At 40.9% G+C, this 15,872-nt stretch overlaps 1 protein-coding gene across 1 annotated transcript; it reads right to left on the bottom strand.

Moving 5' to 3' along the window:
• Positions 1–837: 837 nt before the first annotated feature.
• On the bottom strand, positions 838–15,062 carry gas2b (growth arrest-specific 2b). Its single transcript, XM_088413329.1, has 7 exons — positions 14,846–15,062; positions 13,024–13,133; positions 12,474–12,615; positions 9,758–9,821; positions 8,421–8,913; positions 8,212–8,319; positions 838–2,322 (listed from the first exon to the last, which is right to left on the bottom strand). The coding sequence occupies exons 1-7, from the start codon at positions 15,060–15,062 to the stop codon at positions 2,116–2,118; spliced, it is 1,341 nt and encodes a 446-aa protein (XP_088269455.1). The 3' UTR covers positions 838–2,115.
• Positions 15,063–15,872: the final 810 nt, after the last annotated feature.

Genomic DNA, 15,872 nt, shown 5'->3' with positions numbered 1-15,872 from the left:
TGCCCCCTCCACACACACACACACACACACACACACACACACACACACACACACACACACACAGTCTCGCACCTCCCCTTCCTATGTTGACTGCAGGTCTCGAGAACCTCAACATGGGCGTCACTGAGCACATAATGCCATCTAGAGGTGGAAACTATGTTTTTGTATTTTAGGCAAAACTAATTTGTAGGACAAACAATCCAAAAAGGACTATTTACTTATTTTTTCTTTAAGATGATCTTACATGTATTTACATAGTATTAAATCCAAATGCCACCAGCATGAAACGTCCTTAGGAAACTACACCACTCAAAATCCAAACACATTTGATGAAATAAAGCAAGCCTCAACCGCAAAACATATTTGAAGATTCCTTTATGCCGACGTTTTATTTATTTTTGTTTTGTGTCACAAGATAATTTGCGTTGAAAAAAGTTATTGATACTTTATCATGCATATTCTATTTTCAAAAAGTAAATGACTACACTTTGATGGTTCAACACTTTTTTTCATTCAACGTAATAACAAAAGGAACACCTTCAGTCACTTCAACCACGTGCAATATGGGGTAAGTGTAGGTCCAATTTCGATGATGCTTAGGTTAACCGTGTTCATATTCGAATTTCTTTTCACCCCACTTAATACAGCTTGAAGTAGACTTGTGTCAGAGAAATCTATGAAAGAAGACTAAGACAAAACAGTAACTCAGTCCAACTAAGACTGACTTTTCTTTGCCGGCAAAGGGAGGGCTTGGCTCTCTCTCTCATGTTCGCCTAAACCGCCGAGAGCCCGGCCGCCCCCGCCAGCTTTTTATTCATTCAGCAAAGCATTGCACGTTACAAGACATAACAAAAAGAGCCAGCCGGGCATCGCCAACAGCTGGGCCGAGGTTTCACTTCACACTTTCCTGCATCAACAGCTTCATCTAAGGACTGGGGCGAAATGGACTGCATAGATGGATAGCAATGCATGCTCTTCTAGACAAGAAATAAACACATAATGATAACAACCTAACATTGCTTGAAAACGTTGCATAAAATGGCTACATTGAGAAGTGACCAAAACATTACAATAAATACATTACATATTTTACATGACAGCATTACATGACTATAATATGCAAGGCATATCAAAACCTTTTTTCCCCGAAAGCGACCATATTGTCAATCTTGTCTGGCGAGAGGGGCATGCGTGCATGTAAATGCAACAAAGGAGTCTCGCCCTCATGTTTGTGCGATAACTTAAATACTGTATATTGAATTAAAAGTAGAAAAAGAATCGTCACAGAAAGAACGGTCAACTGTATTTTGTGTGAATGATCAGTTTGTATGATGGACACATTTGCCTGTGTCTGGATCCCATGGCAACACTGTAGACCGCAGTCGTGCTGGAGGTTAACAATGCAGTGTATTTTTTATTTTTTTTTACCCTTATTAGTTGCTATGTGTATTCATGTAAAGAAATAATCACTTGGAAAAAGGCTCTCCGGCTTATTTGTTGACAACTTTACCTGGATACAACTCATCTATCAATCCCTTATTTGCATGTAGTTTGATTACAATTTTTACCTTTTGGCTGCTGGGAAATGAAATCAGGTCTGTTTGGAGAGTATTTTTGGAGGAATTTCAAAATTGGTATTCTTAGCCAGAAGAGCTAAATTTGTTGAAGTTTTTATGAGCCGACATGGCCTTTTGCTAAATCTGAACAAGCAAACAATTCTGAATTCACAGTCCTCTGTGACTAAGTTTAATGTTAGCTCACTATTTATGTTTTTAGGTAGAAGTTAGTTGAGGTTGTGGGTCCAGAGCCAGCACCATTGTCCTCTGTTTAAAGTGAAGTGTGAGACACGGTGATGAACCGTTATATACTACAGCCACGACGCTACTGACAAGGTAACCAATCGATTGCCCATGACTGAAAAATGTTAGCCTCTCTTTCATAACCTCTACAAAAATAAATGAAGAATTTTAATCTGATTGACTGTATAAGCCAATTCATTGCGTCCCTATGGTGTATAGAACACCACAATGAGGACACATGTCCTGTTTAAAATATGCATTCCTGATATTCAGTTTGACTGGATAACAAAAAGACACAAATTAGCTGTAGCTCAGTCTATTTCTTTCCACGGCAATGGGCGTTGACCACCATGTAGCTGTCGGGTGACACGTTCAAACTGAATGACTGTACTTTGTCTCGACAGCTTCTGATTTCAGATTTGCTCATAGGTCCTCCTCTGCAGGGGTCATGTTTCTGTAGGTAGCTTAAAAAAGACTCCCAGCCTCCACCCACGCGCACCATCACCTGACGCTCATTCAGCATCTGTGACATCAAACAACAAAAGAAAACAACAACAGTCACGTAGCGATCTTCGTGCTGAAATGTTTATAGATGATCAATTACATTAAAATTGAAATTACACAAACACACACACGCAGCCACGCACGCCACATACACCAAGCTAATATTTACAAGCTTCCCTTGCATATGAAGTTGTCGCCATGAAAGTCAAATGCTCTCTCAGAGAGCTTTGTCAAAATCTCATTAAAGCAAATGAAAGAGGACCTCGTGCCACCAGCTGAGCTCACACGACAGACTAATCCATATATGAGCATGCGTGCGCACACGAGCGGTGACGCACAACGCTTCATCCGCACACGAACCGCGTAACGCGCACTGCTTTCGGTAACTGCATCTAGCCTTGTGCAATGTGCTCGCAGACAGCTGTTGCGGAAAGGGCCGCTGTCTCAGATTCAACACATCCTTCACAGACAACCATGAAAACCAACAGCTGCCATGGCAACTACTGCCACAATATGAAGCCAGGAGAAAAATTAAAGGAGGCTTGAGATGAATCCCTTGCACACCCTCAACTCCCAGGAGACATAAACCTTCCCAGGAGGCCTTGCCGAGCGAGCTGTTGTCCTGTCAGCACTGGCCCACCCCCACTTGGTTTATCGCCAATAAACCCTTCATTAAGGACGCATTAAGAATGTGATCACACAAGCAGATATGCCCTGCGCCCCTCCTTCCCCCATGTTTGGAGCAGCGTGTCACACGTTTGGGATGAAAAATCAATGGCACACGCACAGACTTAAACAGGCGCGGAGGGAAGCCTCCACGTGGTCTATCTCAGATGGCATCCTCCAGATTAAAATGTTAAGGTTGACAGGGGTCAAGTCTGACATTCTCATTGAACCGTTTTCCTGACTTACATGTCAATTACGCTCCTGTTCTTTCACAGTTCAGTAATTGCCTTTGTTTGGTTGGTAAAATACACGTGATTTTTGTTTTGCCTTTGTCTGGGTGTTCTTTTGCAATTATTTAACTACTGCACCAACATATAGTGTCAAATATGAGAATCATAACGTAATCACATATACGCTGATGATCATCATGACAAGTCACAAAATTCTATAATTGTCTCGTTATATTACTAAAACTCATGGACACCCATATTAGAAACGCCAAAGAAAATAGCTCAGCTATTGGTAATTAAAAAAATAAATAAAAAGGATTTTGGTTAGATGAGCTCAAAAAGCTCGTAAAAACCTCAACCTTGTTTGAAAACATGCTAACGATTTTAGAACGAAAGATGAAATCGTTGCAAATTACTTTTCTTTATGACGGGCTGGATCCAGCCCCTCGACCTTGAGTTGGGCACGAATAAAACAATACCATTTCACGTGCTGCAGTGTCATCTGCTGGATGTAAATGGACACTACTCCCATCTGGCCTTAAAGCAAGTGAGCCTTAACATCGAGGTTGAGGTCAAAAAAGGTAGTAAAATTGACATCTTCTCGTTTGTTACAATCTTTAGGAAAATATTTTTGGAGCTTGAGAGAAATACTAAGATTTGAGTAGATTCTACTGTGTGTTGCCTTTTACTTGTTTTGTATTATACTTTGGGGATGCACGGGTGATGTGTGTGCAGTTTGCTGTTTGTTGATGTGAATAACCTGAGTTGAAGGTAGCTCACAATGTGTAAATTTCATGTTAGTCCATAGTTCCTATGGTAAAAATGAAACTAATCAAACTCAGGAATGAATAGAATGTTCAAAATTCTCACGCGGGAGCTTAATTTGTAGGTCAGCAATAAAGCCCCTCCCCCCTACAGATTCCCCCACCTACACAGTCTGCTACGCCTGCATCCTATAACATCGTCTGCATTCCCTTGAGCCCTCCCTCGGTTCACCGACTCATCTTGTCCTGCTGAAAAATTCATGTGAGCTCACATGGCAGAAAAGGGTTTTAAACTGCCAGTAGGAGTCAGGCTTGAGCCGGATCCACAATTTTTTTTGGGGGGGGGCAGGTAGCGGACCCACGTAAAGTTTATAGAAGTGGTTCTTGACCCCGTTGGAGGCACTCAACCCAACTGCTTTCATATGATCATATGATCCTTTCTTCAGTGAAAAATTAATGTATTTTTTTTTTTTTTTTTTTACCGGTGAACAAAATGAATGGCTCTGAAGGGCCAAGCAATCTAACTTAATGATATGCAACTAGTGATGGCCAAGTGAATTGACAGGATGATTTGGATTTGTCTTGACCAGAATAGGAAAAACAATTCCAGAAAATAAAAACCTTGCCACATTTTGGCTTTAGCCACAGGTACTTCTTTTCAACCTGAGTCCAATCAGCTCATTAACCTGCCAGTTAAGTGGACACACCTGTGGCTAAAGCCAAACACAATTTTATCTACTGTGTATATTAAAAATTTGTAACAAAATAGTATAGTAAGTGCTATTCATATATAATATACGATACATAATTAAATAACATCATAAATAGAAAATATGTAAAGGATTTATTTACCTTTTGAGTGATGTGACGAGCTTGTTAGCCTAACCTAGCCTAGCCTTCTCTGTATTTCTTGATTATCTCCAGCTTCGTTTCCATACCAATCATCTTCTTCTCTTTAACATCACTAGCAATCTTGGGATCCATGGCTAACCAATTAGTGTATGAATTGAGCACTAGAATGCACAATATGTACGATATTGTAAGCACTCACACAACTTTAGCATGTCACCGTCTTTGTGACCCCGTGACGCCGACCAATAATAGACCAGCATCTTAGGGAGTCGTAACGCTGACCGATAGCAGACCAGCATTGTAGTGACGAATGCTGTGATACATATGAGCACGGTAACGCACGCACACTGACCGCCATGTTTGAGGAGAGAAGTTGTTGTTTTTGATGTCGTAAGGTGAAAAAAATGTTGTTAAGAGAGGACGAAATAACGTGACAGTCCATGTTGTAAAGTGAAAAAAAATGTGCAGGGATGTCGTAACCGGGGTGTGTGTGCATGTGCGTGTTTGTGTGTATATATAGCCTCTATATATATATATATATATATATATATATATATATATATATATATATATATATATATAATATATTATATATATTTATATGTTTTGTTAGTTTTAAAACTAACAGTATTGCTCTCTAAACTCAGCAGTGTCATGCAAATTGTTAGCCCAGACTACAGAACACGCAAAGGCATAACAATGAAGCTCACTGGTGAGCATCATATTTGAATGAATCCGAATGTTTTCGGAAGGTTTCTCTATGTTACTAATATTTCTTTGTCAGAAGTTACACAAGCATAAAGGGTGGGCGAAATGAGGCCAAAAGAAAAAATATATATAAAATACGTTCCACTTCTATTGCTCCAAAGTCGTTTCTCTGTCATTAGGTTTATGTCATTAGCAAATGTGATGAACAAAGAAAGGATGTGGCATGATCTTGTGCGTGTGGCTTTCCTCCCAATGGCAGTTACGCTGTGTCCTGGCTACACAGCTTGAGGAGAGCCTAATTGGGTGCAGGGAAGAAAGGAAAGCTTTCCTCTTATTCAACCCCAAAGAATGGCTGAGCACTTCGTAGTCACCATGATTGAATAGTCCCCCGAGGAAATGGACAGGACTGAGGTGGGGTGGGGGAGGGGTCGAAAGTTTACACAAAGAGGAGGGGTCGTCATGCTCAGGCGCTCATTAACAAGCTGTCCGATTAAACACCTCGCTAATGACTTTGTTTTGCAAATCAATACTATATGCTTGTTTCAAAGGCGTGTCCGCAACCGGGGTGATTGTGGTGTATGGTAATTGAGGTTTTGGGATGTTTCTTAACACACAAGATGGCAGCCGTGGAATTCAAAGTGATAGATGGAGTCAGGGTCATTGGCTGCAGCAGATCAGGATCACAAGTTTTGTGCGAGTTTTACAGTTTTCTACAAGTCTACATTTGAGGAGTTATGGCTGAGCGGACTGTTGGGCGGAGTTGGGCTAAAAAGAAGAAAATAAAATACAAAGGCAACATTTTAATTCACCAAATGAATCAGTCTCAGATAGCAAACGATGCGTCGGGGGACCCTTTGTGGACTGTATGCAACATAATTAGAACGTATATTAGTGAGAGACGCACTGGAAAGGTTTCTTGCATGCCAAACAGACAAGTTGACCAATGCCACTGGCACTTCTCAGATCTCGACCTAGAGCGGAGCCTATAGCTGACCAAACATAATAACAAGGAAGCAGAGTTTACACTCGAAATTCCAATTTATTACTTCCGCACTCTACGTAAGATCTCCCCAAAGCTTTCTTTCGTCCTCACCACTCTCCTTCTGCCGCGCTCGCGTTTGATTTTCGCATGAAGGATTCTCCGAGTATTGTCGTCAACAGCTTGAAAACAACTGGCCAGCAATACTGTCAATCGGCTCACAGGCAGCCCAACAAGATGCGTGATTGGCTCCCAACGTGAACTCGACCATTTCCTGCCCTCGTTGGTCGATGTCGCGCCAAGTGTCTTATTTAAGTGATTATGTGTACTGCAGTCATCTTTGTCTCAAATATGTAAGGTATAAATACTTCTCACATTCACATAAAAAAAAAATCTGGTACCTACATAGACAAACATGAAAACTACTGGGGGGGGCATCCTACTTGGCGGATTTCACTTTTTGTGGGGGATTTCCAGGTTAACCGTTAAATTGGTCATCCCAAATTGTCAACACGCTTCATTTTAAGAAAGTGATGGTGATAAGCTACCCCATCAGCAAGATCTCTTTGCAGCCTGAGATGGTGTTTAATTGTTTGAAAGGCAGCCATTAAAGTAGCTCAAAAAAACGTTTCCATTGGTTGTATTGTAAAAACTGCTACACATATTTTGAACAGGACACCAATAGAATTGAGTCGTTAAAACGTGCTGATCATCTCAAGGTGTAAAAATGGTATTTTCAGCAAACGGCAATGGAGCTCTTCCACGTAATTTCACGGCAAACATTTGATCTACTCATACAAAGTGGGTCGCCTCAAAGTATCTCTGATAGCATAACGTAATAGGGAAAAAAAACTGAATCCATCGTTGTGTGTCAGCAAGTTGAATCACTGCCTTATTTGCCATTATCTGGGATGGAGATGTTGGTGCCTTTCAGCCTCCGTGAGTCATTCACCACCTGTATGTTTCAATACAAAGGCTGAAGGAAAGGCCTTCTGGGAGTCAGGGTTGCCTGGCAACGAATGGTCTGTCTAAGACTGGGCTGACAATGATTTTATTCAGTACACAGACCTTCAAACTAAGAGTTTGAATCCAAGGGGAAAACATACGTTCCGCTTTCAGGTAGATTTTGCAAAGATACGGCTGTTGTGTGCAGTTCAAATAGCAGTCCCCTTGGGAGTCAATGGCCTGCCATGTGGGAAGACATCTCGTTGTATACTGGATGATTTATTTCACTCCTGCTAAGATCCATCAAAATATATGACTGCTCCAACAAACACAGATTTTTTGTACACAGATTTTTTGTAAGAAAATAGTATGAGGAAAATAACGTGTGCGCGCACACACACGTATATATATATATATATATATATATATATATATATATATATATATATATATATATATATATATATATAGATATATATAGATATATATATATAATTTTAGGGTACATTTTCATTCCTAACTACTCCAGATGACTTATGAAGGCAGCAGGAAGTGCAACATTTGTTAATTACAGTGTGTTTATTAGCCTTGCTCGAGTTAGAGTCAGGTAAATGTGGTCATCCCTTATAAAAAAAAAAAAAAAAAGTGTTTGCAGGTAAGTGAACTCCATTAAAAAAGTTTGGCTGTTGGTTTTTATGTGTTATTTGTTAATGTAGCATGAGTGAATAAAGGTGAACAGGGGGAAAAAATATAAGTATGCTTACCCGTATGTAAAGAACTTTTTCCCCCACACGATAACAGCTTTTTGGCTGCTTTTCAACAGGGAACCTGTTTGGACAGCTGCAGGGCGGATTTTCAACCATGTTTCTTACCTGATAAAAGTGAGACAGACACAGGGCATTAATGTACTCCTGACATGCAATGTCCACAGCGTAAGCAAGTTCAAATAAAACATTCCATGAATGAGGCATACAATGTCATCCAAAATGTCGGTGGTGCCGTTGCTCTTTCGCGTAGCGGATTTGCCGGAGTGACGTTTCAGGTTCGGTGGACGGGAGGGTGTGGGTGGTCTTGCTGCGGTGGGTACCTGCTTTTGGCCTTTTGAAGTTGCAGATGTGCCAGTGGAACACAAAGGGGTTTGTGTTGAAGCTGTGGCTGTGCAGAGTTTTGGTGCTGTGACGAAAGACTGCAGGGGGGATAAACATGAGGGCATTAGGCGTGCAGTGACTGATGGAAGATCAGACGTGAGGGGTGTGAGATGAGCCTCAGAAAAGCAGATGGCGCTTGGAGTGAGGGGCGCTGGTGGGGATGGAGGAGGCGGGGTTGGGGGCTTGCTCGAATGTGTTTGTGAGCAAAGGTCCCGGGCTGGAAAAAAGGAGAAGGGTAGCAATGGAGAAGTACCCCATCCTTCTTCCTTGTCTATCTCTCTCTCCATTTTCACCAGGCCTGGAGGCTCAACTCCATACCTGAAAAGGCAAGAGTAGGGCAATAATCATTAAGTACCGTAATTCCCCAAATAAAAGACAAACTTTTTTTTTCTACAAAATGAAGACCAAAATCCTATAAAAGACAACTTAAAAATGAGATTTTATTTAATTAATTCAACACCATTCAAGAAAGTTTGATCTAATTAGCTCCTAAGGTGAGTTTCGACGCACGACTTTGCATTTTTATTCCAGCCGCACTCTTATTTGAAATATTTACCATAATGGGATGAGCTAGAGGAGGGGGACGTCAGTTGGCTTTTAGCATCAAGTGCTTGTTACAGCTAACAGCAGCTCGTGTTAGCTGAGGTGGTTACGGCATAAGTTTCAATAAAACAAGTAGGCAGACTGAACCAATGTCCGAATCAATCCTTGTTTACACGCAGGAAAATTATGAAAACCGGGAGGAAATCGTTATGATGTCTCTGATCTGATTCAAATAAGAATGCACTAGTTAGAGAACACGGAACGGCAATCCAATATTAAGAGTTTACAAAAGATGAGATTTATTCTCTTTTGCTATAGTTTTAACACTGTTTGCAAGGTTTTGGTGTGTCTTATACACGTTAACATAGAAAATAACAGAATTTGACTCCTACATTAATGGTGCCACCCGTGGTGCGTCTCATATTTTGGGGAATTACGGTAATTCAGAATACCAGCGAATGTTGTGTTCTTTTACAGCTGTGGCATTAAAAGGATAATGAAATTGCATCGAAGTTCTGCTATACGTTTGCCCGCTTCGTTGTCTTTGCCACACTCTCATTCATTGTTTTATGTTCTCACTTAGCAAGAGCTTGATTTAGGTTGGAGCACTTAGAGTTACCTGGCGGCAATGCGTCCCAACGCCATCAGGCACAGGCATACTTCCCGAGGTTGCTTATGGAGAACTTCAAACAGCGCAATGTACAGAACACAAACAAAGAGGAGAGAGACGGAGATAAGAATAGAACAAATGAAAAATTGTTTTGACAAAAAGTCTTTCTGGAGATAAATGTGACGGTGGAGATATATGTGACGATAAAGGGGGCACATTGTGAAACACTCTGTCTATGTTGTTCATCTCTGTTTTGGGGGCAGAATTGGAATTCTTGTGGCCTTTGAATGTGGATGAGCACGTGAATGCGTCATCTCTTTCTACCAGTCCATTGCTTTCAGATCAAACAGAGCACCGATCTGGACCCAACAAAGCTACAAATTCTCTCAGCTGGTACACATCCAACGCAAATGCTGTTAAAAACAAGTTCACCAATCCAAAGCACTACGGAAAAACACCCGGTGTACAAGGTGGACATAAGTGGAATCATTCGTCATATGGGCCACAATGACACGTATTATCGTATTACCTATTCATATACCTTTTAAATTCATCCAGATTTTGTGTTATGCACGTTATCACACTGTCGTATAGTCACAAACTATCCACTAGACTTTATTCCAATTTCATTGACTTGAATGGTGATTGGCGGAAATTTGTAATTTTATTCAAAATTGGTGGTTGGCAGTCATGATACCATTTATTGAGCAATCGATGACGTCTTCGGTGGAGTCCGCAAATTACACGTCGTATGAAGATTTATGGGAAACCTTCTTTTTATAGAGTTATAGGAATGTTAGCTGTAGCGTCTGTTCCTCATTTGCAGTATTTAATAGGTGTGATCATGTAACATTACAGTATGCTGTTGCCTCTGTTATTTCTGCCTCAAGTTGGTTTTGCCTTACTTGACTGAAGATTGTTTTTATGTCTGGCTATTGCTGTTTTGACCTGTGCATTTGTGACTGTTTTGAGCAAGGCAAAGATTGTTAACCCATGGCAAAATTCTTTTTTATTATAAACATTCTATAAATATTTTTCTTGATATGGCTTTTTGGATTTTGCACCAGCCTGGCCTTACTATCACCCAACTTGGGCTAACACTGAAAGGGTCATAACGTTGTCCAGCATAAATATATTACTTTCAGCACCTCAAAATGTTCAGTGACATCAGCCCTATCCATATGCACTTGTCCTCAAAATTGTTCATACCTTTGAAATGTTTTTTGTTTTTTCGTTTTTGTCTCAAAATCTTTTCATTTATGCAAGTTTCTTCATGAGTTATATGTGACAAACGAGTACAATAATCAAAACACTACACAATTGAAGAAAAGCAAAATCTAGCAGGTACAGTATTTTATTGATGGAAAACCAAAAAAATGCTATGTTTAAAATTATTCATACCCCAGTCCATTGTCTTCATTATTAATCAATACCCTTGCTTTACATTTTTAAAAGTACCCCCAGACCATTCCTGTATGTGTTAACTAGCATTCGGCATTCCTCCTCGAGAATATTGACCCATTGTTCACAGGCTAAGGCCTTAAGCCGGGTCAAGTTGCTGCATTTCCGAGCCACCTTTCTCATCTTCAAGTTTCACCATAAGTCTTTGATCGAATCCAGGTCAGGACTCTGATTTGACCATTTTAAGACATTCACATCATCGTCCTTGTCCATTTCTTCACTACCTTTGCCCTTTGTTTTGGATAATTATCCTTCTGGACCATCCAGTTGTGGCTGAGCTGGAGTTCCTCAGCAGACTCCTTCAGATTTTCGTGAAGGATTCCGACGTAATCTTCATTGCTTTATAATTTCCTCAACCTTGACAAGGTTCCCTGCACCGCTGGAGGAGAAGCTTTCTCATAAAACTATGTTTTCACTACCATGCCTGATAGGAGGGATGGTGTTTTTTGGCTCATAAGCATCTCCTTTTTTTTCTTACTAAATATTCATAAGCCCAATAACTGACATGACCTCACCATACCACAGGGTGGTTGACCAAAATCTCAAGTCATGCAGGAGGTAACCTCTGGCAGATGCCAGACAAGCCTCACCGTACTTTTTCTTGAGCTGGGTTGTCTTCCAAGGCCACTCAAGGCTAGACCTTGAAACAATCGTCACTCTCTGCTCAAGTGTTTTTATTAGGGCCTCGGTTGATGTCTGAGGGTTGATATACACCTCTCAGCATACTTTCCTGGCAAGTTTGAGTGACACTTTACAATTCTTGCCACACCCACCAAGGTTTTTAACAGTGTTCAACCTCATGTAGTTTATGATGCTCTGGACGGTTGCCACAAGGATACCAAGCCGCTTGGAAATGGTCTAGTACTGCGGCTCTTCAGGAGCTGTCACATGACATGCGTCAAAAATGCTTGGCTGGCGCTGTCATTCACCCCCCCACAGCTAGATGGCACACTGACCGTGTAAGCCTGTTTGAGTGATGTCAAACGAGCGACGAGAGAATCTTTGGGGTGACATCATTTGTGTTGTAAACAATTTCCGTCAAGTTACCTCTTGAAATGGCAGGGGAAAAAAGCACAACCAAACGAAAATATGAAGAACACGGGACGTTTTTGCCAGAGTGGGAGAGTTTATACTTTTTTTGTTGAACATAATGGCAAGCCGATCCGCCTTATATGTGAATGATTGACCCTGTGGACTCAATCGCTTGCGCAGCAAAAATTGTTGAACCGGGAATCTTTTATTGAGGAATACACCATGAGCTCACCCAAATCCTCAGATTCGAAAAGGTGGGCCCTGTCAATGCCAATCTTGCGGCACCAGTAGAGGAAGTTCGCAGTGTTGTCTCGGGCAAAAAAAGATCCTGAAGTTGCATCACCACGCCAGTGGATCACTCTTCTTGTGAACGTCTACACACAGATTTCATAAAATTGCATAATAGCAAAACATACATCCACAGTCACACACGCCACTATGAGGTCATATATGGAAGCATCATCTGTCCCATTGTTGACAATTTACTTGAAACTCTTGTAGTTATGTCTTTTAGGTTTTTTAGGGTTTCATCGTGTCTTTCCCATGTATTTTGTTTGTTTGATTGTTTAGGTGAATGTAATATTACAGGGACATTATAATGGATCAGGAAATTATGTAGAGTACGATACGGATAGTTATCTAATGTCCCAATATCCGATGTCATCTAATGCGCTATTTTGCCTAATTGTACTTTCAGTACCTGTCTTTGGCAAAGAGACAGGTTAAAAGGGATGTGTAAAAACAGCAATCCAAGAAATTGTGGTTTGGTTATGATGCATTACCTTGCCATGACTGCTTTGGCTCATTTTTTCCTGGATAAATTGGGCCAGCTGGCAAAGAACAACGCCGTTGTCCAATCGGTCCATAAGAGTGTCAGCGGTAACGTCCACACCTTTACACACGCACGCACACACACGCACACACAATAAGCATCCGTTTCCTTTTAAATTGTTTGTCTTTTCCAAGGGGGCTACTGGTGCAGCAGCCCCAGCCCCATTGTGATATCTACAGAACATCCATTAATCCATTATCTTTCGCCGCTTATCCTTACTCGGGTCGCAGGCTTGCTGGCGCCTATTCTAGGTGTGGATGGGCAAAAGGTAGGGGTCAACCTGAACAGTTTACCAGCCAATCGCAAGGCAAAGAGAGACTAACAGCCATGCACACACCCATTCACACCTGATTTGGAGTGTCCAATACAACTGCCATGCATCTTTTCAGAGGGTGGGAGGAAGCCACAGTGCCCGCACAGAATCCACGTAGGCTTGGGGAGAACATGCTAACTCCACACAGGAAGGCTGGAGCGAGCTGGATTTGAATGCGGGACTCTAAACTGTGAGGATGACGTGCTAGTTAGAGTTAACATTTGAAAAGTTGTTTATGTCTTATGAATGTAAGCTTAAAGGAACCCTTTCAACTGGCTTAAATCATGTGCGTACTGTAGTAGTTCTTCAACGAGGCTCCAGTGGAGCTCTATCGTCATTGCTAGCGTGCATGAATTCAAATGTTCAACGTCTAATGTCTGAGAATCGGGACCAATCAATATGTAGCTTGCACTCGTGATGGGCAGTTTACATGTTTACATAGTACATTTTTTGTTGGTTGGTTCGTCAGTCGTCAGTGTCTCCCTCTTGGTCTTAAACCCAGCTAAAGCTAAACTTTCAAGTCTCAACTTCAATCATGCAAATGACAAAATAAACTATCGGTATGGCACTAGCAGACTGCAATAAGCAGTCTTGTTCCCTTGGAATATGGAACATGGACAACAACATACGCAGTTGGGGAAGATTACTACGGATTAAAATGACAGACCAAATCTACTGTTCCGTTTGTCTCAGTCCATCGTTTTTAAACTGTGTTCGCCACATGGCGGTCCGTCACTTGGCAGTCCATCAGCGGAACGACAGTCTGACGGACAAACTGATAGTCTCTCAGCACCGATGAATTGCCCACCTCCGCCTTGCACATCTCTACAACCGTTGAATATGTCCTATGGAGTGACCCTATGTTTTGGGGTTTTTTTTTCCCGTTATTGGAAGTCTCTTGGAGTAAAAGGCTTTATCACCTTCATCAAATCCTAAATAGTGCGACGATAGTTCTTATGTTGGTTTGTTTGGGAGTAAACCCGACCAAACCGGCTGCTTATGAAAAAAGGGCGTTCCAAGATGCAAATAATTCTTTACAGATCGCTGCTGTTGCTGTTGATTGATGCTGTTGAAGTTCAATGCGAATGTCAGAGTTTGTTAGAGGAAATCTCAACAAGTCATTTTAAGTCCCTTTGTAATCATACTGCTAAAACCCTCCGACATTTGTTAGTATTATCGTCATTCATAAGCAACCGAACAAAGATTGCCCAGCTTCTTTATTTTAGTACATGCATACGGAGGTACGAAAACAAAGTGTTTAAGATTGAGTCTCAACATATTTCCGACAAATTTCTTTTATACCTACCATAAATGTTTTTTGGAATTTGGGAGAAAACAGGAATACCCAGAGAAAACCCATACAGGCACAGGGAAAATATGCAAACTCCACACATGAAGGCCAGGGCCGGAAGTGAACCTGCGACCACTGCAGTGTGAAGGGGACGTGCTAACAACTCACCCATGATGGTGTTGAGCCAAAGAGCCAGGTCTTCTTTCATGGGCAGCAGGCTGGCATCGTGGCGGTACGGTAGCCACTGATTGTACTCCTGAGGACTGGCAAGGCCCGGCCCGCAGTGGCGATATTTCTGGCCAAGGAGACAGCTCATCCCAAGCCCTGTCGGATGACTCAGAGAACTCTCAGCCCTCCTGTTGATTGATTCCACTTCCACATCCATACTTTTGCTTTGATCGGCTTTCGCAAGTCCTAGGGAAACATTTTAGTTTCAGTCTGTGATTGACTAATCAAGCTGTTGTGTCAATCAGACTCCAAACGTTGATCATGGTCTCAATTTGACTTACCAGCTTTATCCATGACCATTTGCTGGACAACAGCACTTTTAGTTTTTAAGTATATGTTTTTTAAATTAAATTAACACATCGCTCTGAGGACTGACCCAAACAATAAGCTAGGAAATGTCAACTGTATGATTGCATCTAAGTAAGTATCATGCCGAAAAAATTGGCAGCTTTGACAGCGATGATCGAAACCTAAATATACATATTTGCGTGCACAAACTATGATTTTTAATCATCATACAAAGTGGGTGAAAAAGAATATAAGAACAAGGTCTTTAGCTACATTTTAAAGAGCGTTTGCTCAATGCAACTCAAAACACGCACGTAACTTATTAAGAAATTCATCCAACCTAAAAAATTGGATGAAAAAAATTTTGGCAAAACATTTTGGGCTAATTGGGTTGTTTTGTAAAAACATATATATATATATATATATATATATATATATATATATATATATATATATATATATATATATATATATATATATATATATATATATATATATATATATATATATATGTACGGTTTAATTCATATGTCCCCAACTTTAGGTAAAAATACTGCATGTTACCCAAAGATTTGAGTGGATGCCACTTGACACATATTCAGTTATTTTTGAAAAAAAAAAAAAGATTTTACTTAGCCGTAAGTGCGCGGCTGATTTCTCATGTTCTCAGAGAAGCCTC

Source organism: Hippichthys cyanospilos, chromosome 4 (assembly GCF_059441005.1).
Source record: "Hippichthys cyanospilos isolate Australia breed blue-spotted pipefish chromosome 4, RoL_Hcya_1.0, whole genome shotgun sequence".
NCBI classification, from domain to species: domain Eukaryota; kingdom Metazoa; phylum Chordata; class Actinopteri; order Syngnathiformes; family Syngnathidae; genus Hippichthys; species Hippichthys cyanospilos.
The sequence above is the reverse complement of the archived record's forward strand: the minus strand, read 5'-3'. Positions and strand labels throughout refer to the sequence as shown.

Excerpts from the sequence above, each read along its gene's own strand:
- gas2b (XM_088413329.1), bottom strand. The coding sequence starts at position 15,062 with ATGGATGTGGAAGTGGAATCAATCAACAGGAGGGCTGAGAGTTCTCTG. Across the intron at positions 12,616-13,023 it reads GCCAAAGCAGTCATGGCAAG|ACGTTCACAAGAAGAGTGAT; the intron begins GTAATGCATCAT and ends ATCTGTGTGTAG. Across the intron at positions 8,914-9,757 it reads TTGGGACGCATTGCCGCCAG|GTATGGAGTTGAGCCTCCAG; the intron begins GTAACTCTAAGT and ends TTGCCTTTTCAG.